This window comes from Dermacentor silvarum, chromosome 8, assembly GCF_013339745.2.
Source record: "Dermacentor silvarum isolate Dsil-2018 chromosome 8, BIME_Dsil_1.4, whole genome shotgun sequence".
Taxonomy (NCBI): Eukaryota; Metazoa; Arthropoda; class Arachnida; order Ixodida; family Ixodidae; genus Dermacentor; species Dermacentor silvarum.
The window spans coordinates 120,073,076-120,095,614 of NC_051161.1; the positions used below are offsets into that span (position 1 = coordinate 120,073,076).

General features: G+C 45.0%; 1 protein-coding gene across 2 annotated transcripts in view; it reads left to right on the forward strand.

Moving 5' to 3' along the window:
- The window catches only part of LOC119461643 (inactive serine protease PAMR1), a 92,069-nt gene that overhangs the window by 18,340 nt on the left and 51,190 nt on the right, over positions 1–22,539 (forward strand). For both annotated transcript variants that reach the window (XM_049671827.1, XM_037723008.2), the window contains exon 2: positions 13,797–13,888. In XM_049671827.1, the coding sequence (XP_049527784.1) occupies positions 13,797–13,888 (92 nt within the window). The remainder of the gene's footprint in view (positions 1–13,796; positions 13,889–22,539) is intronic.

The window sequence follows — 22,539 nt, forward strand, 5'->3', positions numbered from 1 at the left end:
ATGTTATCGTGATTCATGAAAGCTTACGCAAATGCATCGAAACAGCTTTAGCGGACGTCATAAACGTTCTGAAGGGCAGCAGGCTGCGTTATAAAGTAAGGCACACAGCAGCGTTACACTTGCGCGTGTTCACTCTCAGCAAGAGCATTCTCAGAAAGAAGTGGCGAGGAATCTTTAAGCTTAACGCTTTCATAAAGCTCGCCTAACGAAGGGAGGATTGTTAAACAAGGAAGGGTCGGATAGATTGGCTCGTAGTGACGAGAATGTAGGACTGTGGACTGTGTCCAGCAAGGCCTTTACCATGAACGAGCTTTGAAGATGGGCTCTAGCTATTATGGCCATTTGGCCCGGAGGGTATTACTAAATAAAAAATAAAGTTGTCCCGTGACAGCGTTGTGCACGTCGTATACGTGTCAGCTTGGTTCATCCTTTCACTGAAGCTACTATGCACCTTCAATGGTTTCATGCATTATAAAGCATGCCTGTAGGTGTGTACATGTGCAAAGACTGCCGACGGCAGCTTTGTATCACGAAGTTTAATAAACATTCGCAGTGACAGCAAGGTGGAATAATTTGGCCCCTATTGAAAAAACCTACGTGGCATCGTAGAAGACATGAATACATGTCCCGTACGTAGTTATAACTGAGAATAAAATTATTCGGGTACAGAGACGTGTTGCGAAATTCGAAATTTGTTTTCCTTGCTACGACAAGTTGAAGTTGTCATCTGTCTCTACTTATGAAATAAGTAGTCAAGTGAATTTCTGCGCCATAATTTTTCATGCTTCTTTTCAAACATGAAAAGAAGCTAATGCGCAAGAAAATACCAATGAAATGTGTTAATTATAATCGCACTTACTCATGTGCTCCCATGCACCACGTTTCGAAGTTATGCGTTTATGAACGAATAAGAAAGGGCAGGGCTCATGTCATCCCTGCAGAGAAAGGAATTTTGAAACTTGAGTGAAATTTCTTAACGTTTGCGGCTTTGCTGAAGCGTTAGTCGTACTTTTTTTTTAATTTGCCATCTACTGGAGCCTAGCTGTGTTCGTAGGATTAAGGTTTCTCCCAGCGATTCATATTGGTCCCTGTCAGAGGAGTGTGAAATTTCTTAACAGCATAGCACCACCTAATTCCTTCGCTGCTCTCGACGCTGCTTTTCTGCATTTGGCACCTGCTTTTTGGGCCAGAAGACCTCCTTATAACTAGAGGCGTTGTATGACTTGCATATCAACACTACTTAATCTCAATCTCCACTGTTATATCACTGGTGCCCGTTTGCACTGTACTTCATGGTATTTCTGAAGGTATGAATGTCATTTTTGGTCATCGCCCAGTCCTGTTATTTCTTTCAATGTTTCTTTGTTATTCTCCGATTTCCGCACTCATGGGATAATTCTGGCATACATTTTCGCATAAGCGCACCACAGTTTCGGGAAACTGTTGTTCATTGCTAGAGATTTTATGCATTATGCTCATTCCCGCATTATTATTCGTTTGGATCTTTCACCCACGGGAGGTCAATACTTTCTTGACCTACACAAACGCAGTTTATAGCTTCGATAGGCTGGCTGCTGAATTACAAACCAAGTTCCCTTGGCAGAATATTTGGCATTACCTATTACTCGGCCATAGTAATCTTCAAAATTACTTTTGATATCTCCACTGTCAATAGCAATCAACAGTTTATGAGGTATTCACGTTAAACCTTCTACCTAATTCTAGCCACTCCAGTATTTTGTATAGTTCTTTCAAATTAACATTAAATAACAATGGGAAGCTTGTCGTAGTTGCCGGGCGGACTTCTGGAACAGTAAGTTTTTCACATTCAATATGAAGAATTATGGCTTTGCGATCACTAGATTTTACCTCAGACATTCAAGTATTTTGAAAACTATTGGCACCAGCTACAGAACTCGAAGTCAACAAGAATGACGAACCAACCTGGCTTCAACACAGCAAGTTCTCGACTTTTAGACGCAGGTGCATTGTTTTAGCACTCCAATTGACAGTTAGGGGCAGTAGAATGGTTCTCCATCATTAAAAATAAGTAAGGTGTACGAAATGTTGCGTAATGAAAAATGAGCATGCATATGAGTGTGCTGGCACCCTGTGAAATGAAGCCAAATAATAACATTAACGACAAGGTGATTATACCCATCAACACTCTCATGTTTTTCATGTAGAAGGAACATCTGTGATGGAGCAGGCGGGTTGGCTCCTTTTTCTGTATACTACAAGGGTAGCAGATTGTGTTACTTTCTTCCTTAGTGAATTTTAACAAGGGTCCGAGATAGCCACCCTATGAAATGTTTTTCTAGATTACTCGTATAACAAAACGAAAATAAATTTCACACGGCATTCAGGTACCACCCGCATATACCAGCTAAAGCTGTATTGTTATTTCGCCCCATTGGCACCATTAAATTCCTTATAGCTCTCGTCCTCTTGGAAAAGTCTAGCAGACGGCCACTGGAGATGGCTACTCCTACCTTCGTGAAGAAACGTAGTATATTACGCGCTGGCTTAAACAGTTTTGTTTGGCTTCTATACTCGGATTATTGTGAACGCAAACGAAGTTGCGTGCAGCCTATGTTGTAATCTGACATTGATTTTGTGTAGAGGCGACGCGGCACAGTGTGTCTTGTACGTTACGGTGGCCTAGTGCGACGCAGGAACATGCAATTTTCATTAATTGTAAGTGAAACGGGTGATTCAAATCCCAGACGGTTCAGTATTTTTTACTTTATGTTCTCAAATAAATAAAAAGTAATACCCAGCACCTTCTCTAATAGAAAGACGGCTTAGCACACGCAAACAAGGAATTTTTCAATCCAAACTTCAGCAGCAGTGGCTGCCTGAATACCGATCAAGAAATTCGTTTTATAATCGCTACCCCTGTAGGCCTACATTCCTTTTGGACGCCCTTCTGCTGTAGTGTAGTAGAGGGACTTCCCCGCGGATAGGAGGCTACCACTCATGGTTTTTAAATGAGCACATATTGACGACGGAAATACATTAAAGAAAACGGCATACTGGAAGCTAGTCGAGAGGGAACAGAATATGTTGAAGGCTTTCGAAGGTCAGTGAAAGGTAATCAGAGAAACGTGCGCGAATTCCCGCAGAAAATGAAAGTTTATAGATTGCATCGGAGCATAGTTGAAAGAAAGCCAAGAAAGAATGAAAGGCGAAACTATGGAGCCACAAGAGGCATCAATTCGGATAGATAATTGAACCGTAATCAAGTAGAACACTATGAAAGATGGACTATGGACAACACATTTTATAGCTCACTCTTGCTGTATTTTTATGAGACAGGCCTTCATGCTTATATTTAAATACATTATGGCGTTATGCCGTGTGGCAACCCAAGCGAAAGAAAAAATGCCACCTACGCCATTTAAGTTGCATATTTATTGTGAGGAGTCGAGTACATTTTTTATTCACCAAGTCTTTGGACGGAACAATCAAGCGCTAATTTGAGCTGTTTATGACTGTTGCTGGTATCTATTTTTGCTGTACAGATGCGTGGCGTACTATAATGACATACAATAGAAAAATAACTGAGACATTAAATGTGACTGCACCAGTGCGTTAGGATTCTTGTTGGGCCAGCGACAGTGCATTGTTTACTTCAGAAATAGCATCATACATATCAATATTGATGATGTAATTTCGAGCCAATGATGCTGCATATACTAGCAGATTTTAACATCGAAACGCAGTAAGTAGTAAACAACGAATAATATTTTCAGGAAGCCATTCTTGGGTATCTGCCATTATAAGTTGAGGTATACCTATTCCTTTATCATAAGGATGCTAAATTATGTTTTTTAATTGCCTTCCGCCGCATGCGGCAGTCCTGATTTCGCAGTGCATAGCCTTTCAAGACACACGATTTTATTCCAAATTTAGAGAGAACAATATCTTCCGAGGTATCCATTTGAAACATTTGTCCATGAAATGCATGAACGGTGCATCTTTCATTTTGTTCGGTACTCACACTTGCGTAGTGCTAGAAAAAAAAACACTTGCACTGGAGGCAAATCACCCTTTTTGCGCTCTTTCTGAACGAGTACATAGGATGTGATGCTGCTGCTGAAGTATTTAGAAAACGAATTTTCTTTAAGACCTCACTGTCCCTAATTGCACCTTGCATTTTTTGTCGAGTTCATATTGTAATGGGGTCCTTCACATTCTCGGTAATTCGGCTGCTTATCTTTTGCGACACACATCTCTTCATCTGCTTTTTTTGTTACAATAGTATGGGGTGAAAAAATCGCGTTTCGTTCTCGTCTGTACTCTCGTAAATTTTTTTTCTGACCGGAAGCAAGTGGTCCGGCCGTTTTTATTGTCGTTCTGTTCATCATAGCCTTGAGTGAGCTATGCATATTACATACATAGGTAAGAGGCGTCAAGATAATCCATGGGCGCAAATAAGTTACTAGTGAGCAATAACATTGCGAAATAACAACACAGCACACTAGCTAAGCGAATCTAGCGAGCGGAACAAACTGCGTTGGCTTCAACACTGAAGAAGCATAGGAAACGTATCGGGAATTGTTACTGTAGGCGCCAGTTGACCAAAAACGAGCATAAATGTCCGCAGCCTGGTGCGACGATTGCGCAGTAACCACACGTGGTCGCTTATTGCACCTGCGCTAGCGGAAATGTTAACCGAGTTCTTGTTCGAAGCACGCGAAAAAAATTTGCCGGCCACTCGGTGGCATTCCAAGCAGCGATGAGCCTGGCAAAGTTCCAAATGCCTAGTGTACTTTTGTCGCGTGTGAGCTGCGAGACTGCCCGCTCCGGACGGCAGTCGAGCGTTTCCGATGGGCACGAGTGAGCAGAGGCACGTGCCAGAAGAACCACTAAGAATTCTGATCTCACTGCTGCCTGGATCGTGCGCACTGCTTGTGTGCTTGCAGGGCGAGGCGATGCGCCAAAAGGAGCTCTTGCACGGTGCAAGCTGCATTAAACATGCTGCATCTGTCTCGCGTGAAACTTAGAACGACAAAAATATCTGCAAGTTGGCAGATATTTATGGTAAGGAAAGGCGTACGTGCAAAAGACGGGCGCTGGAAAACGAGGAGGACGTTCGTGTCACTGTTCTTGTGTTTTGTACGCCTGGCTTTCCTTGCCATGAATTTTGTTGTATTCAACGTCACTTGGAAGGCTGTGTGGCAGTAAACTGACTGGTGACAACAGTAGCGTCCCTTTCGGGATGTTTTGCGTTTTCAGTGAACCGTCGATTTTGAAAGAGTGAAAGCTTCAAGTAGAAGGCGTGCTCTTTCTCCTGGCGAGTGTACTCTCAGAGCTATAACATCAGTAGTAAATTGAGCCTTATGTCCATATGAGGGTTTGTATACAAGCATGTGAGTCCACATTACAACAATGGCTTTTTTTGTCTTTAGGATATGAACTTTTTAAAAGCAAATTAATTCTGAGATTTTGAAGGTCTGTGAAACGCCAGTCGTTTCTTCCATGATCATAGCTTTTCTAACGGCCGTTCAAATAACGTCCAAACATTTAATGTTTTATTACGGAATCATTCAAAAGAGGTGGTATAGGAGTGAGTGGCCTTTGGGTCTGTTGGGAAGGGCAATAGAAAGACAGCCAACTGGTAGCTATATTTGTAGAAGGCATTAGGTTCTGACCTAAGATCTTTATTTTGAGTTGTGAATGTTTATATATTTCGTACGCCAAACCTACTCACCCTATTTCAAACTGACAAATGTTCAAAACACAGTTGACGTATCCTTGAAGATTATGCGATCAAATACATTTACGCGTAGAGAAGCACCGAAGGAAACATTAAATTAGGTTGCAGTTTCTTGATTAAGTTTCCTTATATTAGCCTTGCAGATGCGAATCGCTGAATTTCACCGTTAGTGGAGATACGATAAGCCATATAAGGAATGCAATAATGGAAGAGGGACGGTTACGGTGCCTTTATTCTACCCTGTGAACTCCACCTGGCGGAACGCAATGGATCATCGTCTCCTTGCTGCTTCAGAATCGCTGCTTCCCAACATTGCAGTGCACTCGTGTGTAAGCAATGGGACAAAATGGCAACTTTGGTGAAATTTTGTGTTGCAAGTTACTCGTATAAGTTATAATTCCGTGAAATAAATGACATCAAGCCGAGATCATGGGCGTAGCGTTGAAGGCACGAAAGTAAGAAATTGTATTGTCTGAATGTCACACTCTGTGCTAGCAATGAACATATATTTGTAAAAGCAACGATATAGGTTAAGCGTTCAAGACATTATACTGTTGCTTTTTAATCGGTTTTGTGTTTGTCCCTTTGTGTTTCTGTAGAAACAGCTCTTGGAGTGGTGGAATACAGCTTCATGAAAAACAAAATGACGTTGCAAAAGCTTCTTTCTCTAATGTACTGAATGCGCACAATTTCTGGACAAAAGTGCCTGCACATCTTGGCGTGCACTGACGCGCGGTCCGGTGCATGGTCACCTCGTGCCAATCGACAGAAACGCCGCGCCCGCTATCTGACGTCATATTCGCTTCTGCTTCCATGGCAATGAAACCACAAGCTTATTGCTACAAATAAGGGCAGAATTTTTTATGTACGTATTGTACCCTTGCAGAAACATAAACACCATGTTATGCTTACCATCGTAGCAGACGCTAATCAACGCAACGGGTAAATTGAACATTACGCCGATACCCATATCACATAAGCGGCACCGGAACAGGTGTAAACTAATATCGATGCAACAGGTCGCAAAGCGTGCAGTCCAAGCGTTATTGCGTTCCTTCCTATCTTCAAAACACCATGAACAACTACCCATTGCGATCCCGGCCACGGCGGCCGCATTTCGATGGGGGCGAAATGCGAAAACGCCCGTGTACTTAGATTTAGGTGCACGTCAAAGAACCCCAGGTGGTCCAAATTTCCGGAGTCCCCCACTACGGCGTGCCTCATAATCAGAACTGGTTTTGGCACGTAACACCCCATAACTTAATTAATTTTAATTTTTAACTGCACATTGCGACTGGGAAACAAACATGCAAATTATACTGAGCTTTCGTTCAGAAAATATAACTACTGACCGACTTCCTAAGTATGACCTGCTGAAAGCACGCTATAATGACAAAGTAACGCATAATAAAATGCCTTTAACATATCACTGCAGTAAGGGGAAACAGGAGTTTCTGAACATGGGCTTATTTTATGACCCAGAAGGCCTGTTGCAGCAGACAGTCTAAATGACATATTGTCACACGTACAGACTTCAGATTAGAAATGCTAAGAACTCAGCCGATATATAAGTACACCGCGCCCAGCCATTATTGCCATACCCAGAGAGGTGCGCCCAGCGCAATGCGTATGCTTCACGTGATTCTTATAAGGAAAAGGGTGCGTACGATATAATTGGTCGGCAGCGAGGACGGGCGGTACTGAAGACAAGCAGGGAACTGCCATGAGATCGTTTGAGCGTGTCAAGAAACGTGGATTTGCTCTTCGCGATCTATTGACAGTCGCAGGATTTCTTTCCTTATGCATTCTGTCTGGGTGTATTATATGTTCATTTTTAGATGAGCCATGCCTTTTTAACATACGTTCTGACAAGCATATGACTTCAGGATTCCAATAACTAAGATGATGTGATCGTAAATCATTGATTAATAAACTTAGGAGAAAATATTCGGGCTGATAGTCTACCCAAATTCCAATTACACTAAACTGTATCTGCCCACCTTTTGTAAACGCGCTGTTTTGAAATGATTGATTACCTATTTCCAGGTACTGGAAATAGCGTTATCTGTTCGCGTGTACATGCCGCAAATTATCCGTTTCGTGTCTCAAGTCCCATCTTGCAAAAAAGGAATAGGGTAATTAAGATTCGTGAGATTAGGTATCAATCATGAGTACACATCGCAATGAACTGGAGAAGAAGCGAGAGTTTAGGCAAAGAGCAGTCGTTGTTCTGTTTTTACCGTGCACCTTCAGATGACGTTCTCATTTCTGACTGTGTACTCGATGATTAAGGGATTCTGAACACTCCAGTAGGTGCTGGTTAAAAGTTCGGCGGGACGCCTAAACAAACTTTCTGGCCCGAGTGCCTACCCCGGGCCCTGGCTCTTATTTGCCCCTCCAGCAACCCGAACACATCACACAAAAAGCTTCTTCCGTCCGTTCGAGGTGCAGAGTATATGAAAATGCAGCATCCACGATGTATTTCTTTGGAGGCGGCGACCGTTATGACATGATGACAGTTATGGTGCGAACGAACAACGCACTGATTTTGCGCTGATGGCTACTGCAGTAGCTCCCGGATCGTTAGCCATCACGGACTCGCGGACTAGCTCAGAGGGCATCGGTGGGCCCATCCGAGTGCTATACTCTGAAAAAAAAGAGAAAAAAATATGCCCGGACAGAGAGAAGAATATGGCGCCGCAAGAACTAAATTTATTTGCCAGTCTGCCATATTACGTGATAGATGGAGTCTGTCACGTTTGGCTGATGCATGTATAGGTACTGAAAGATTAGTTGAAAAGACGCACTAACTTAGGCTTACAACGAAAGCGATCACGTTGTGGCTTACGGAAAATGGATTGTTCGGAGTGTACGTATATCCATTGCACCTCCTCCCTTCTTAAAATATTCAAATTCTCTTGCAGATGCTTCGCTTTTACACTTGCACAAAAGTTGTATTAGGAAACAAAGATATTTCCTTGGACCTAAATAATAATTCTAAGCAGTTATATAGCACAATTCGGCGCGAGAAAAGCCGAGTTTACGGCACATCATCGTGTTGCGATGAGCCAGAGTTCACATGTATAGCACACCGACATTGTACGACCGCGTCGAAAATGTGCTCGCGCCTACATTTAGCAAACGCGCGTTTTGGAGGATAACATATAGGTCCGTAGTTTTGATGAATTCACCCACTGAAGCCATGCCCGGCTGGCACGTTCAGAAAATGCGTCTTGCTAGCTCATCATTCCCGTTTACACGACTGCAATATGCTAAAATATGCTCTACAGTTGCACTTGCGTAAACAGTGCCTATGATCATGAGGGATGACATTGTGTCTTAGACAAAACCTGGGTAGCAATGTCTGATCATGCAATATGGAGCAGATGAGGAACGTGCATTTTTTTTTATTTCTAAGGAAAGCTAATTGCAGACCCCGTTGACCACATCCCGAAGCTCAGGTGGTCCGCGAACAGCATTTTATAAAGCAAGGGTCCATCTTATAATCGATTACTTTGAAATATGTGCTGACTCATGAGCCGACTTCAGATTTGCGTGTACTTCGCACTGCGGTTGGCTTGCGTGCCCTCCGAATAACTGCACCCTATAGGTCAGGCTAGCCGTAAACGTCTGCTAGCTGCAAACAAAGGTAAAGTCCTATCACCAGGAGTAACCTGTTGCCGTTCGCGACAAGTATGTCTTCGCCCTTATTGAAGAGAGAGAGAGAAAACAAAAAGAGCAATGGCAGGGAGGTCAGCCAGAGTCAGACCAGCTTCCTACCCTATACTGAGAGTAAGGGAAAGGGGGAATATAAAGAAGAGGAGAGGGAGAGAACGAGTACTACGCGCACACAGCTGAACGCACAGCAGACCTGCAATTGGTCATTGAGGCCAGTGTGTTCCTCCAAAAGCGAAGTAGCACACAACTTTTCTTTCTGCGCCATCGAAGAATGTGGCCAGGGTACACGAACTTTGTTTCAGAAAATGTCCTGCTAGCGTCCACTCACATTAGTGCGGTCTTTAAAGATCTCGCTGGACGTCATACCGAGGGCAAGTCCACCACAGGTGTTGGATGATTTCCAAAACCATGGGTATCGCACATTGTTGTGTCGCTCATTCCAAGATGGAGAAAATACGCGTTCGTAAATACCACACCAAGCCATAGGCGGTAGAATAGTGTTGCCTCCCCGCGGGAAAGTTCTAGTTAGCACTTGCAGCCGTACGAACGGCCCCAGGAGGCGTAGGCGGCAATTAGGTAGACTCAGAGTGCTCCACAACGCTTGTGTCGTTGTGTAAGCAAGCAAACGAAGTTCTCTAGCAGTGCCAGTCCTTGCCAGTGGAATTGAAATAGTATGAGTGCCTCCGCGAGCACACCGGGTAGCTTAGTGAGCGAGGTGGTTACCGACAATGCCACAATGATCCGGAGGCCACTGAAAGATGACATGTCATTGACCAACGAATAGGGAAATAGGTAGCGTTTTGTGACTGAAAAGCAACTTTTCAGAGCGTCTAATCGATTCTACGTCATGATACATATGAGATAAGTATATCTAGAATACGATAGAGTAACCATCTCGCTCTGGAAAAAACGCGCTTCATGGAAAGCGAAACTATACTTATCGTGCCCTGCTTATCAGGCAGGGCACGTTCAGAAACAACTTGCCTTTACTTCGCGCTTACCAAGAGATTGTGCCAAACGCACTTTGGAAGCCTTAGCTCCTGAAAACTATATAGGACAGGTGGGGGATGGAGAACACGTTCTGTAGGTCACTTTTGTTTTATCTGCATAAAATGGGCCTTCATGCTTACATGTAATTTTACTCTGAAGTTAGCCCCGTGATAACCGCCACGCGAATAAAGAAAAAAAAAGAACCTTAGATCACATGCCCTGGACTTCTGCGCTAGTGGTTTTAGTTTTCCTTCTATTTATTGCTTCAAAGTATCAATTATTGTTGCTGTGAGTTAGGGTGTGCAAAGCTGAACGACGTCGCTCGTAAAGGCTCTATGGGGCCGCGGATATCTTTCCCTTGCACCATTTGTGTAATATATAGGCTGTACTTTCGAATAAATATAAATGTCACCATCTAAAAATTATATGCCATTATAATACTGTCATTTATTATAACAATACTGCTATGATACTCTCCTTCCTGAAGGGTGTATTATGAGCAAGGGGTCGGGAAGTTGTTCCTTAAGATTTTCATTTGGCACACAGGCTTCAGAAATGCTGATACTTTCTGAAAGAAAGCTCAGAAGCGCTCTGCGTGCCGCTTCATGCTACACATATGGTGTCGATTAGGTTGCTGGCAACGGCTCCATGGCGCTAAAGTTGCACTAGAATAAAGAAAAAGGGCACTAAAAAACCAATCGACAACCACTGGTTTCGAGTGCCCTCTTTCCTTCCATTTCTTCATCGCATATCTTGTGGTTTCAAAATAAGTGGCCTTGTTGGCAGTCACCGTCTAGCCCATTCCCTCTTTCCTCTCATAAAGTTATCATGCTGCCTCTAGAGGAAAATCCGGGCGAAAAAAAATGTGGCAACCGGAAAGGCACCGCCATGTTGCTACATCTCATTCTTGTAACACTGAAAAAATATTCAAAGTATGATGCAAAGACAAGCATTTACACTAAGCACGTAGGTGTCGAAAATGTGTAAAGATCATTCTCTATATATTGTTGAGAGGGATCCGACGGCAATTTATAAAATTTTTTATGTAAATTTACGGTGTGTGAAAGGATGAGTTTGCAGCCGCCTGAACTAGATGGCGCCACACTACTATATACTATATCCTATAGACCGTTTTTTCATGGGCGCCGCCATTGCGTAGGCAGTGGCGCCATCTATGGGCAGTTGGCATGCTGGCCATGGGCAATTGGGCAGTTGGCAGCTGGAGAGTCATTTGACTCTCCAGCTAGAGCCACCTCATCACAGCAACGGTGAACTCTGACAGCGGCAGGTTTGCCGACGCCGTCCAAGCCAAATGCGCGAGCCTCTGCCGGCTACAGCTGATCGCGACCGACGAAGCGGCAACGCGGTCGGATGGGACGTCGCGGGGACGCGTGGACTTGACCCAGGCATGGCTGATGGATCGGATCGTACTGGCTTTGGTGATATTCCGAGATGACTGGTGAACAGTGAACCGGACCAACCAGACGGCCTCGAAGACTGTGACGAACTGTGTTTTGTTTTGTTTTGTTTTTCCTCTTTGCTTTATACGCCTCAATTTCTTTTTTTTATTGTTCTTTACGTCTCCTGTGGCATTGACAAACGCCTGCCCTGCGTCAAAAGGGATCAGGACCACTCACTTACTTACTTACTTACTTACTTACTTACTTACTTACTTACTTACTGCTGGCTTGGGCGAGCGCCCGTGTTGTATGCTGTGGTATACGCTCGGCGGCAGTTTCTGGTAGATTTATTCACTCTCCCGCAGTCTATTAGCATGAAATGGCGTCTTCTATGTGGGGAATGTTCCTGTGAGGCCTAGTGAAGGAATTTAAGTGAAGTAATTAAGCGGCTGGGGTTTCTGCTGGTGTTAGGGCGGACGGAGACACCCAGCGCGAGGTGTGCGTGTTTGTTTGAGCTTACAATCTGCCTCGAATATCAGTTAGGTATTTCTGAAAATTAGTTTCATAAACGTTACCTTACTGCAGCATTCTCAGCACCGTAATTTTAAGCTCTGGTTTAGCTGCAACGAGTAGTTACGAAACATTTGACGATCCTAACAACGTGGGTACCATTCTGCTGGCCAATAAGTTGTGCTGTTTACTTTGACAAGCGTTCAACTTATCTGTAGATGCATTGGGCGACTGCCTTGCTTGTTGGGCATGGTTTCCACCCACAAATAAAATAGTTTGGTTAATAATAACCACTTACGGTACACTGTGAATCACACTTTTCGAGTGGTCGAATGACCAGCTGCAGACTGCGCCTGCGTCCGAGGCAGTACTAGATGCTGTGTTATAGATCTGTTTGTTCTATATAGCACATGGTCCAAGTGGCCCAAGCATGCGGCACGACCATGCGAAGTCTTATTGCGTCGTTATCCCGTGTTCTGTTTTATTTTGCCGCAAAAGGAGGATATATGAACTCGTTTTTTTTTTTCAGTCTCGTAATAAATTTCAATCATGTGCGACGCATTCACCCATCTTACGGAAATTGTGTCCTTACATATAGCTGTTGGATTCTCTTGATGCGATCCCCTTTGTATATTGTGCCTTACAGGGCAAAAAGGCAATGCCGATCGAAGCACGCAGCTTGTGTGTATCATGTTAGTTTGCCAACCACAGTGCTCGCTGTGTTCAGCAAAGCCTTCGGCCTCTTGCGGGAGGCTAACGTAGACATAGTGATTGGAAGTCTACTAGGCTTAAAATCCGTGAGAACGTTGCCGGTGACTGATGCAAATGTTTTACAACAAGTCTTCGTCGAGTGAAAACCGATACATCCAACATAGTTCACAACACATACACACATCGCGGCTGATGATGCGCGTCGCATTTTTGCACATCCAAGAGAAATGTCCAGATACTGTAGCTACTGATCCCCCTAAACGCTACCCAGTGGTTGTTCGACGACCTCGTAAGAACTGACATCCCGTAAATTGCACTCACAACTAGCTAAAACGCCTCAAAATCGTCCCGCAGCGAGCGACCGGCCACACATTTCAAGCCGCGCCGCGCCGGCTCGCACAAGCCAGAGATGAGGAAAGGCTCGTCGCGCGCCCTTTCCACCTCGCCCGATAAAAAGGTCGATATAGGAGGCTCGGGAACGCGTTGATTGCGCCTTTTGTCTTAATCGCACCTCGTCTTCAGCGCGTGCGCGCTTGCACAGAGTAGCAACATGGCGGCTCCTTTGCAATTGCCGATTTCAATGCTTGGGCGCCATGGAAAACTTTTGCTTTAGAGTTGGTTATGCTTCTTCTCACTGCTTTTCGGTCTGTTTTTCGGCCACGAAGCCCTATGAGCAAGCAAAACTACAGACTACTTCCTGCTGATCAGGGAACACAAGTTGCTGCTGCCGTTAGTCGCACGATGCAGTGCTGCCCTTGTGTAACCGAATTGCATTTATTTTGCAGGCGAAGCCGACAGTTCGGTGGAACTCAAAACCATGGTTCATCACGCACCACCACTGGAAGGAAATACGAAGTCGAAGATGGACGGAGAAATTGTAAGTGCAAGCAGGAAGACTCTCGAGCTCAGATTTGCGTCCCGCCAAATTGAAATCCCGATACTTAGGTTAGGTTAGCGCGGACGGCCTTCTGAATCTCGTGTAACGTTTTTTTTTTTCGCACCACTTAACTGTTACTTGCGCGACGGTAGTGTCCGTGGAGTGACTTATTTAGCAATTTTGTTTTCTGACCATGTCATTGACACCTCTCGCAGAGGTGCCTAAGTATAGCAATGCATTGCCTCAGCAATTATCCTTAGGGAGCGGCAACTATCCCTAGCGTGGCCAGGATTCGATCCCGCGACCTCGTGCTCAGAAGCCCAACACCATAACCTTTCAGCAACCAAGGCGTGTTGGTCAAAAATTCTACCCATGCATGGTACAACTGTGCGTCAGTCCTACTAGTACCTGGGACGACTGACAGATGAGAGGATTTATTATTTATACTCACCATGGTGGCTCGTGGCTATGGCGATCTGATGAACATTACGAGGTCGTGACTTCGAATACTTGCTGCGGCAGCGGCATAGTGATGGGGCCGAAGGGCGAAAGTGTTCCTAATATATGTGTAAATCGAGAAACTGAGGTAGTAAAAATTATTCCGCTGTCTTCCACTACAGCGTCCATCATAACCCACTGCCTAGTTGCGGACCTTAAAACGCACAATTAGGAAAAAAGACAGTTTCGCCCGAAACGCGAAGCACTGATGGCGAGAGCAATGTTCAGCGTTGGGCTTGGACACCTCGGACGGTGTTCTAATTATTAAGCGGGTGCGACTATGCATGCGTAGACGCGACATACGCAAGTGCGCAAAATTTCTGGCACACTTTAAGTGCCAATTAACACACCGTGTAGGGCCTGCAATGACATCGCAAAAGCGCCAATGTTCTTGTGCGATGTCATTACAGGTCCTAGAGCTGCGACATAGATATTAAATCACTTTCAGATATTCAGCACGCATATTATTTTGGATTTTTCATCGGCTGATAATATTTGAGGCAAAACATAGGCGCTGTGAAATAAATGTTTCATGATCTTCCGTATGCCCGTTACAATTATGCAAATTATGAGGAATCCCCGTCGAAAAATCCATAAGGCCATGACTCCCATATCCAATAGTCCCATATAATCTCATATGAAAACCCGTTTTTTTAAATAGCATATGATGTTATTGGATATTGGAGTTATGTGTAATATGTAATACGGGTTTTTTGCAGTGCGCAAAATTCAGCACAAAATTTAATACCTTCTTGGAACAATTTTCGCGGTTGAATAGTATAGCATCTGTATTGTGTATGCCACTCATAAACATGTATCATGCATATATATATATATATATATATATATATATATAAGCTACATGTTTATGAGTGTCACATTCTCATATATTCATACTTAAGGAAACACTAATCACTAATTAAAGAGACAGAACCAACACAGCACAAAACAAATTGAACACAAGTACTGGAAAGGAGAAGCACGAAAGGCCGTAATCAACTGCATAAAATTGGAAGCTTAACATTGGGAAGTACAGCATGCACTCTAAAATTACCCTACCATGTGCTGATTGCAATCACTTCTTGTTTACAAATAAGAAAGCATACGTATGTGTATATTACTTCCGCTGGTTAATTATGGGTGGCACATCAGACTTGCGAATAACCACAAAAATATGTTTTCTGTAGGACCAATAATATATTGCCTTTATATCGAGTTTCACAGACGATGGCATCACCGACTCAATGTCTCTGACCACTCAATTTAATGTGAAATTCCATGCCAATGAATTTCTATTCCAGCTAATTTCTGTAGCAATGTGCGTATAAAACATACTCATACATTGTCCTCTGTCCGCTGCAAGGCACCACATGCATCGCCGCAAGAACATTCTATCATTTGTGAACGCACGCGAAAATCCTGGACAGTTCGATCATTGATCCACCAAGTGGCACACCTGTACCCCTAAACCTCCGAAACACTTGCGCGACTGCGTTTGGTTCGACATGGGTCATTTCGTTAGATAAACCGATAGAGATATGGAACGGCGCGATAAAGTAATAGAAACGTTCGCGGCATACGGGCCAATACACTCACTGTTCGCTCGGTCACCGCTCACGCGCATCAATCTTGGGTCCAGCATGCCAATATCTGCACATTCGTTGCGTAGCTAAGCACGAAGACGCGAGATCAAATCGCAGCCACAGCGGCCGCATTTCGATGGAGGTGAAATGCAAAAAAACGTCCTTGTATGGTGCATTTGGTGCATTAAAAAAAAATCCCAGGTGGTCAAAATTATTCTGGAGTTCCACTCTACGGCGTCCCTTTTAATCAAATCGCGGTTTTGGCATGTGAAACCGCACAAATTTATTTGTTATTATTTTTTTTCTGCACATTTTTAGACATTGTGACGGTGCTTTGAAGACTGTCACTCTAAACGTGTACCTCCGGAAGAGACGCGCTGTTTGAAAGAAGTGAAAGCAGCGACTCTGTAGTTTCCGCTTTGAAAGCTCTACAACTCCTAGAGGTACACTCGGCCACAAAATATTGCGGGGGGCGCGAGCGCGTGGCGAAGCGCTCCTCCTCTCCTTCTAGCGGCGCACCCCTGTTGTCGAGACCGACGCTTGCGCGCTTGCGCGTCCTTCCGTGACTGCTAGCGTGCATGTTTCCGCGCTTGTATCTTGCGCGCCGGCAATATCCGAGTGTAGCCGCGAGGTGCGCTGTGACCACTTCGACAGCCCGCCTCGCTGCAGCCGATTTTTGTCGAAACACGACAGGGATCACCATGTTTTTTTTTTTGTCGCCTGTCATCTAAAGGCATACATATGGGCGAGAACCCAGCGCAGTCTTTGCCAGCCCGTATACTAGGTTCATTACTTTGTCACGCTGTTCTGCGGGAGAACGTCCCGTTCTTAAAGAAAAAAAAAAGAACGAAGATTGGCCACGTAAAGGCGCAGCGTAGAAAAAAATGTGGTTGATCCCTCTTATATAGGAATCGGTATAGAACACGAAAGTGAAACGTGTCTTCACAGAAGTAGTGTAATGTTTATTGCACATTGATATATAATGTCTATTGGTGTTTTGTGGCTAAAGCGCCCTTAGGCGTTGATGCACCCACGCTGACGCCTGGTGGCACGTCTCCTCCATCACGACTACCAACGTCGATGACCATGAGCAACCGTCGTGCATATGGAAGCTGCACTACGCTGCACACGCTAGCACAACGCGAAAGACGAAGCACGTAACTGACACACTAATACAACGCGCAAGACAAAGCACGTAACTGAATCGTCACCGAGTCAAATCAGCGCGTACAGCGCGTCGTAATTGCAGCCTCCGCGATCAACTTCAGAAACATTTTCAGAGCTAATTGCGGAGGCCACGCTCCGCTGTGCTGAGTACGGTGAACGCCACCTAGGTGGCGTTGGTAGTGCTTCTTGATGCCAGCGTCCCTTCGAATGCTGGCATCGAGGCGTCGTAGTACTGAGACCACCGAAGCGTTCACTGTCGGTGCGCGTTAAGGCCGGAATACATGGAGCGAATAACCGGCGTCCGAGCGAAGAACTTCGTCGGGCGGCGAACGTCCGACGGCCGGCGTCAAGAAATTTGCCGTCCGCAGCCGATCTGCCTGTCCAAACATTTTCGTCGGGCGAACGCCGCCGCCGGAAGCGTCTAGCGCGCAGCGGTGGACGACAGCCAATCAGGAGGCACTAGTTCCGGTCGCAATGCATGCTGGTGTTTCGCGCGCGCGCGCCTTTTCGCGTCGTCTGCAATCGCGTTGGTGTTGCCGTGTCTGCATGTCTCTGCACCGATTGAGTAGTTCCTAGTATGATCTCTCAGGAATCGCGTTGTATTTGTACATCCCATATCCGCTGATCTGCGAGGAAACAGACAAGCAGTGCAAGCTCTCTACAACAACCTTCAACAGAAATCTTCTGATCTCAGAGGCCACATGCTGTCGTCATGCCTATCTCCCGACTTCCCCGATAGATGGCGTTGGCATCGGATATTTCTTTCGCTAGGCTTAGACGCGTTCGAAACGAGAAGCGATCTCGAAAACTACTCAAGGTTATCCATAATACTCTGTCGTCGAAGCGGCCTGAGACTAAGCGAAAGCCGTTTACGCAGTCATTTGCTTCCAACTAAGTGAATTCTACAAGGACAACGCCAAATTCAGTTCGAAGCGGGCGGCCGGGACCGCCGCCAACACGGCGGCCAACGCGCGGCGGCGTTCGCCGCATGTATTGCAACACAGCAAACATCCTGCGTCGTGTCGCCGCGTCGTTACTTGACGCGTGAAGTTCGTCGAGAAAGTTCGCTCCATGTATCCCGGGCTTTAGTGTCATAATGCAGTACTTCTCTTTTCTGCTCATAGGCGGCGGCACCGCCCCGAGCAAGAGCGCGGGTACACGGAGGAGTGTTAGATATATAAGGCGCGTCTGTGTAGCTCTCTGCGAATGCGTTTGTGGCGCAATGGGTTAAACGCTCGGCGATCTATCGTCGCGGACCGAGAGGTCGTGGGTTCGATTCCCAAATTTTGCATGTTTGTGGAACTTTTTCTTCTGGTTTCTTTCTTTGTATTATGTTCTATGACGTATTTCCGTGACGGAAATACGTCATAGAAATCATCAGCCTTCACTGACGTATTTCCGTGACGGAAATACGTCAGTGAAGTCTTGGTGGACCCCGGAATAAAACACTTTCGTGTTAAAAAAATGACTTGTTGTGTTTGCGACCGGGCGAGATATATCTGCGCTCGTGTTCCGACAAAAAGCGGTCGCAGGGGTGCGGGCTGTCGAAGTCACCACAGAGCCAATCGCAAAAGGTGCACCTCGCGGCTACACTCGGATATTGCCGGCGCGCAAGGGACAAGCGCGGAAACATGCACGCTAGCAGTCACGGAAGGACGCGCAAGCGCGCAAGCGTCGGTCTCGACACCAGGGGTGCGCCGCTAGAAGGAGAGGAGGAGCGCTTCGCCACGCGCTCGCGCCCCCCGCAATATTTTGTGGCCGAGTGTACGTTTCCGCAAATATGTTTTCTGTGCAAAATCTGACAATCTCTATGGCTTCCCGTAGTTGACAATTCGCCAGCCTTTAATATGAATTAAAATGTAGGAATACACACACACACACACACACGCACGCACGTTCGACATGCGTCAGCGACATTCGACATGGGCGCGCACACACACGCAGGCGCGTGAGTGTGTGCGCGCATACAAAGATAGAAAGAGAGGAAAAACTAACGAAAGAAAGAATACCGTTAGGGACGTGACAGCACCCTGCTACTATGACCCCCTTCCAAATTATTGGAATTATTTCCAACCTATTGCCTTTGCAACAAGACGATGGTGCCCAAAAGAGGCGTTGGTTGTTCAAGTACACAATTTATGCCTTTGATAGTCTTGAGTATCTGCACTGCACACTGCGAGCATCGTATGGGGATCTCTTGATTACAGCGGCAAAAACTGATAACGACATGACACACAGAAGCGCAAGCGCGAGCATATGCTATTGGGAGCTGCTGCGTCCGTGTGGACTTCCACGCACGCTGGATTTTCGCACCGCTAGAAAAAGAGTGGTCCCATCTAGTGTTCATTTTCTTCCAGTGATTTTATTTTCTTCCCAAATTCTTAATTCTGCTGTAGGCTGCGCCAAAAGTTCCACACCATGTACCCTATTAATGCTCACGTGTATTTATTCCTTTTAGCAAGTTTGTTTCATGCCTTGTTCGCGCCGTTTTCGGCCTGTCATTCCTTCTATTTAATAACCCAACGGCAAAGAAAAAAACTAAACTACGGCAGCTGCAAACTAGCTACGCTCCACTAGGTCACGACAGGAAAACCGCGTCTGCAATGACTGTGCGGTAAAAAAGAAAGAAACCCGGAATCGCTCAGCAGAGAAGTCCTTCGTGAAGTGGTTGGCTGCGGCTTTTCATATTGTTCACCCGGTTAGTCAGAAGTAACGACAAAAATAAGCTATTCATACAGGACACAGTTAAATGGCTAAGGCGAAACTCAATTTGGAACAGCGACCTTGATCGCAGACTGCTGATACATATCAAAAAGGAGAACAAAACTAACAAGGCTGCGCCATCTACAATGATCCTCACTACGCGAGAAAATAAAAAAAGAAGAAAAAAACAACGGAGGAACCTAACGGAAAATACATATGCATAGGGCTTTTCGTCCCTATGCCAGCACGCAGCACAACAGTGATGCCACACAACAGTGATGAGCTCGTTGATAAAGGTTTTATTTTGCCATGGAACAATGGCAAAACCATTGTTCCAAGTTGGAATCAGCTAGCGCAAGACAGGGGTAATTGGAGATCGCAGGGAGAGGCCTTCGTCCTGCAGTGGATACAAATATAGGCTGATGATGATAATGATGATGATGATGATGATGATGAATGACTAAACCAGTGTCTACGGCTGAGAGCAAAGTGGACTCTCTGGCAGCTAGACAAAGGCAGCCGTACGCCATATACAATCTTAATCATAACTTTATTTTCCAAACCAATTCGTACTTTGCTCCTCATTGATATGATTATTCGCCGTAGATACAGGCCCATTTCGACTTGAAGTTCATCAATTAAGTCCACTAACATGAATGATAGTTCATGTTCCTGCGAATTTCATCATCATCATCATCAGCCTATATTTATATCCACTGCAGGACGAAGGCCTCTCCCTGCGATCTCCAATTACCCCTGTCTTGCGCTAGCGTATTCCAACTTGCGCCTGCGAATTTCCTAACCTCATCATCCCACCTGACTTTCTGCCGTCCTCGACTGCGCTTCCCTTCTCTTGGTATCCATTCTGTAACCCTAATGGTCCACCGGTTATCCATCCTACGCATTACATGGCCTGCCCAGCTCCATTTCTTCCGCTTAATGTCAACTAGAATATCGTCTACCCCCGTTTGTTCTCTGATCCACACCGCTCTCTTCCTGTCTCTTAACGTTACTCCTAAGATTTTTCGTTCCATTGCTCTTTGTGCGGTCCTTAACTTGTTCTCGAGCTTCTTTGTTAACCTCCAAGTTTCTGCCCCGTATGTTAGCACCGGTAGAATGCAATGATTGTACACTTTTCTTTTCAACGACAGTGGTAAGCTCCCAGTCAAGATTTGGCAATGCCTGCCGTATGCACTCCAACCCAATTTTATTCTTCTGTAAATTTCTTTCTCATGATCAGGGTCCCCTGTGAGTAATTGACCTAGATAAACGTACCCCTTTACAGACTCTAGAGGCTGACTGGCGATCCTGAATTCTTGTTCCCTTGCCAGGCTATTGAACATTATCTTTGTCTTCTGCATATTCATCTTCAACCCAATTCTTTCACTTTCTCGATGAAGGTCCTCAATCATTTGTTGTAATTCCTCTCCATTGTTGCTCAATAGGACAATGTCATCTGCAAACGGAAGGTTGCTGAGATATTCGCCATCGATCCTCACTCCTAATCCTTCCCAGTCTAAGAGCTTGAATACTTCTTCTAAGCATGCAGTGAATAGCATTGGAGAGATTGTGTCTCCTTGCCTGACCCCTTTCTTGATAGGTATCTTTCTACTTTTCTTGTGGAGAACCAAGGTAGCTGTGGAATCCTTGTAGATATTTGCCAAGATATTCACGTATGCCTCCTCCACTCCTTGATTACGCAATGCCTCTATGACTGCTGATATCTCTACTGAATCGAATGCCTTTTCATAATCTATGAAAGCCATATAGAGAGGTTGATTGTACTCCGCAGATTTCTCGATTACCTGATTGATGGCATGGATATGGTCCATCGTAGAATATCCCTTCCTGAAGCCAGCCTGTTCTCTTGGTTGACTGAAGTCAAGTGTTGTCCTGATTCTATTGGAAATTATCTTGGTGAATATTTTATACAATACTGAAAGCAAGCTAATGGGTCTGTAATTCTTCAATTCTTTAACGTCTCCCTTCTTGTGGATAAGTATAATGTTGGCGTTCTTCCAGCTCTCTGGTACACTTGAAGTTGTGAGGCATTGCGTATAAAGGGCCGCAAGCTTTTCAAGCATGATATCTCCTCCATTTTTGATTAAATCTACTGTTATTCCATCTTCTCCAGGCGCTTTTCCCCTGGTCATGTCTTTCAAGGCCCTTCTAACTTCATCGCTAGTTATAGAAGGAGCTTCTGTATCCGGTTCATCACTATTTCGAATGGAAGTAGCTTGGCTGTTTTGGCTACTGTACAGGTCAGTATAGAATTCTTCTGCTGCTTTTACTATGTCATCGAAATTGCTGATGATATTACCATGCTTATCTTTCAGTGCATACATCTTGCCTTGTCCTATGCCTAGTTTTCTTCTTACTGATTTCATGCTGCGTCCATATTTTACGGCTTCCTCAATTTTTCCCACGTTATAATTTCGAAAAATTTACTCACCGACAAATCTGTATTCGGGCAATTGGAATCTCGGCTCGATTGAAGTCATAAGTTGGATCGGGAGCAACCTCACGTCCCAGGCATCACGCAAAGACGTTCTTGAAGCGCTGTGAATACGTCGCGCTAGTGGTGGTGCTGCATGCACCGCTGGATACCATGAAAATGATAGCTTAATAATGTGCAATGCCATTCTAACCATAGGGTTTCACACAATTACTAGGGAAAACTATGGCACTAGTCTCTGCGGG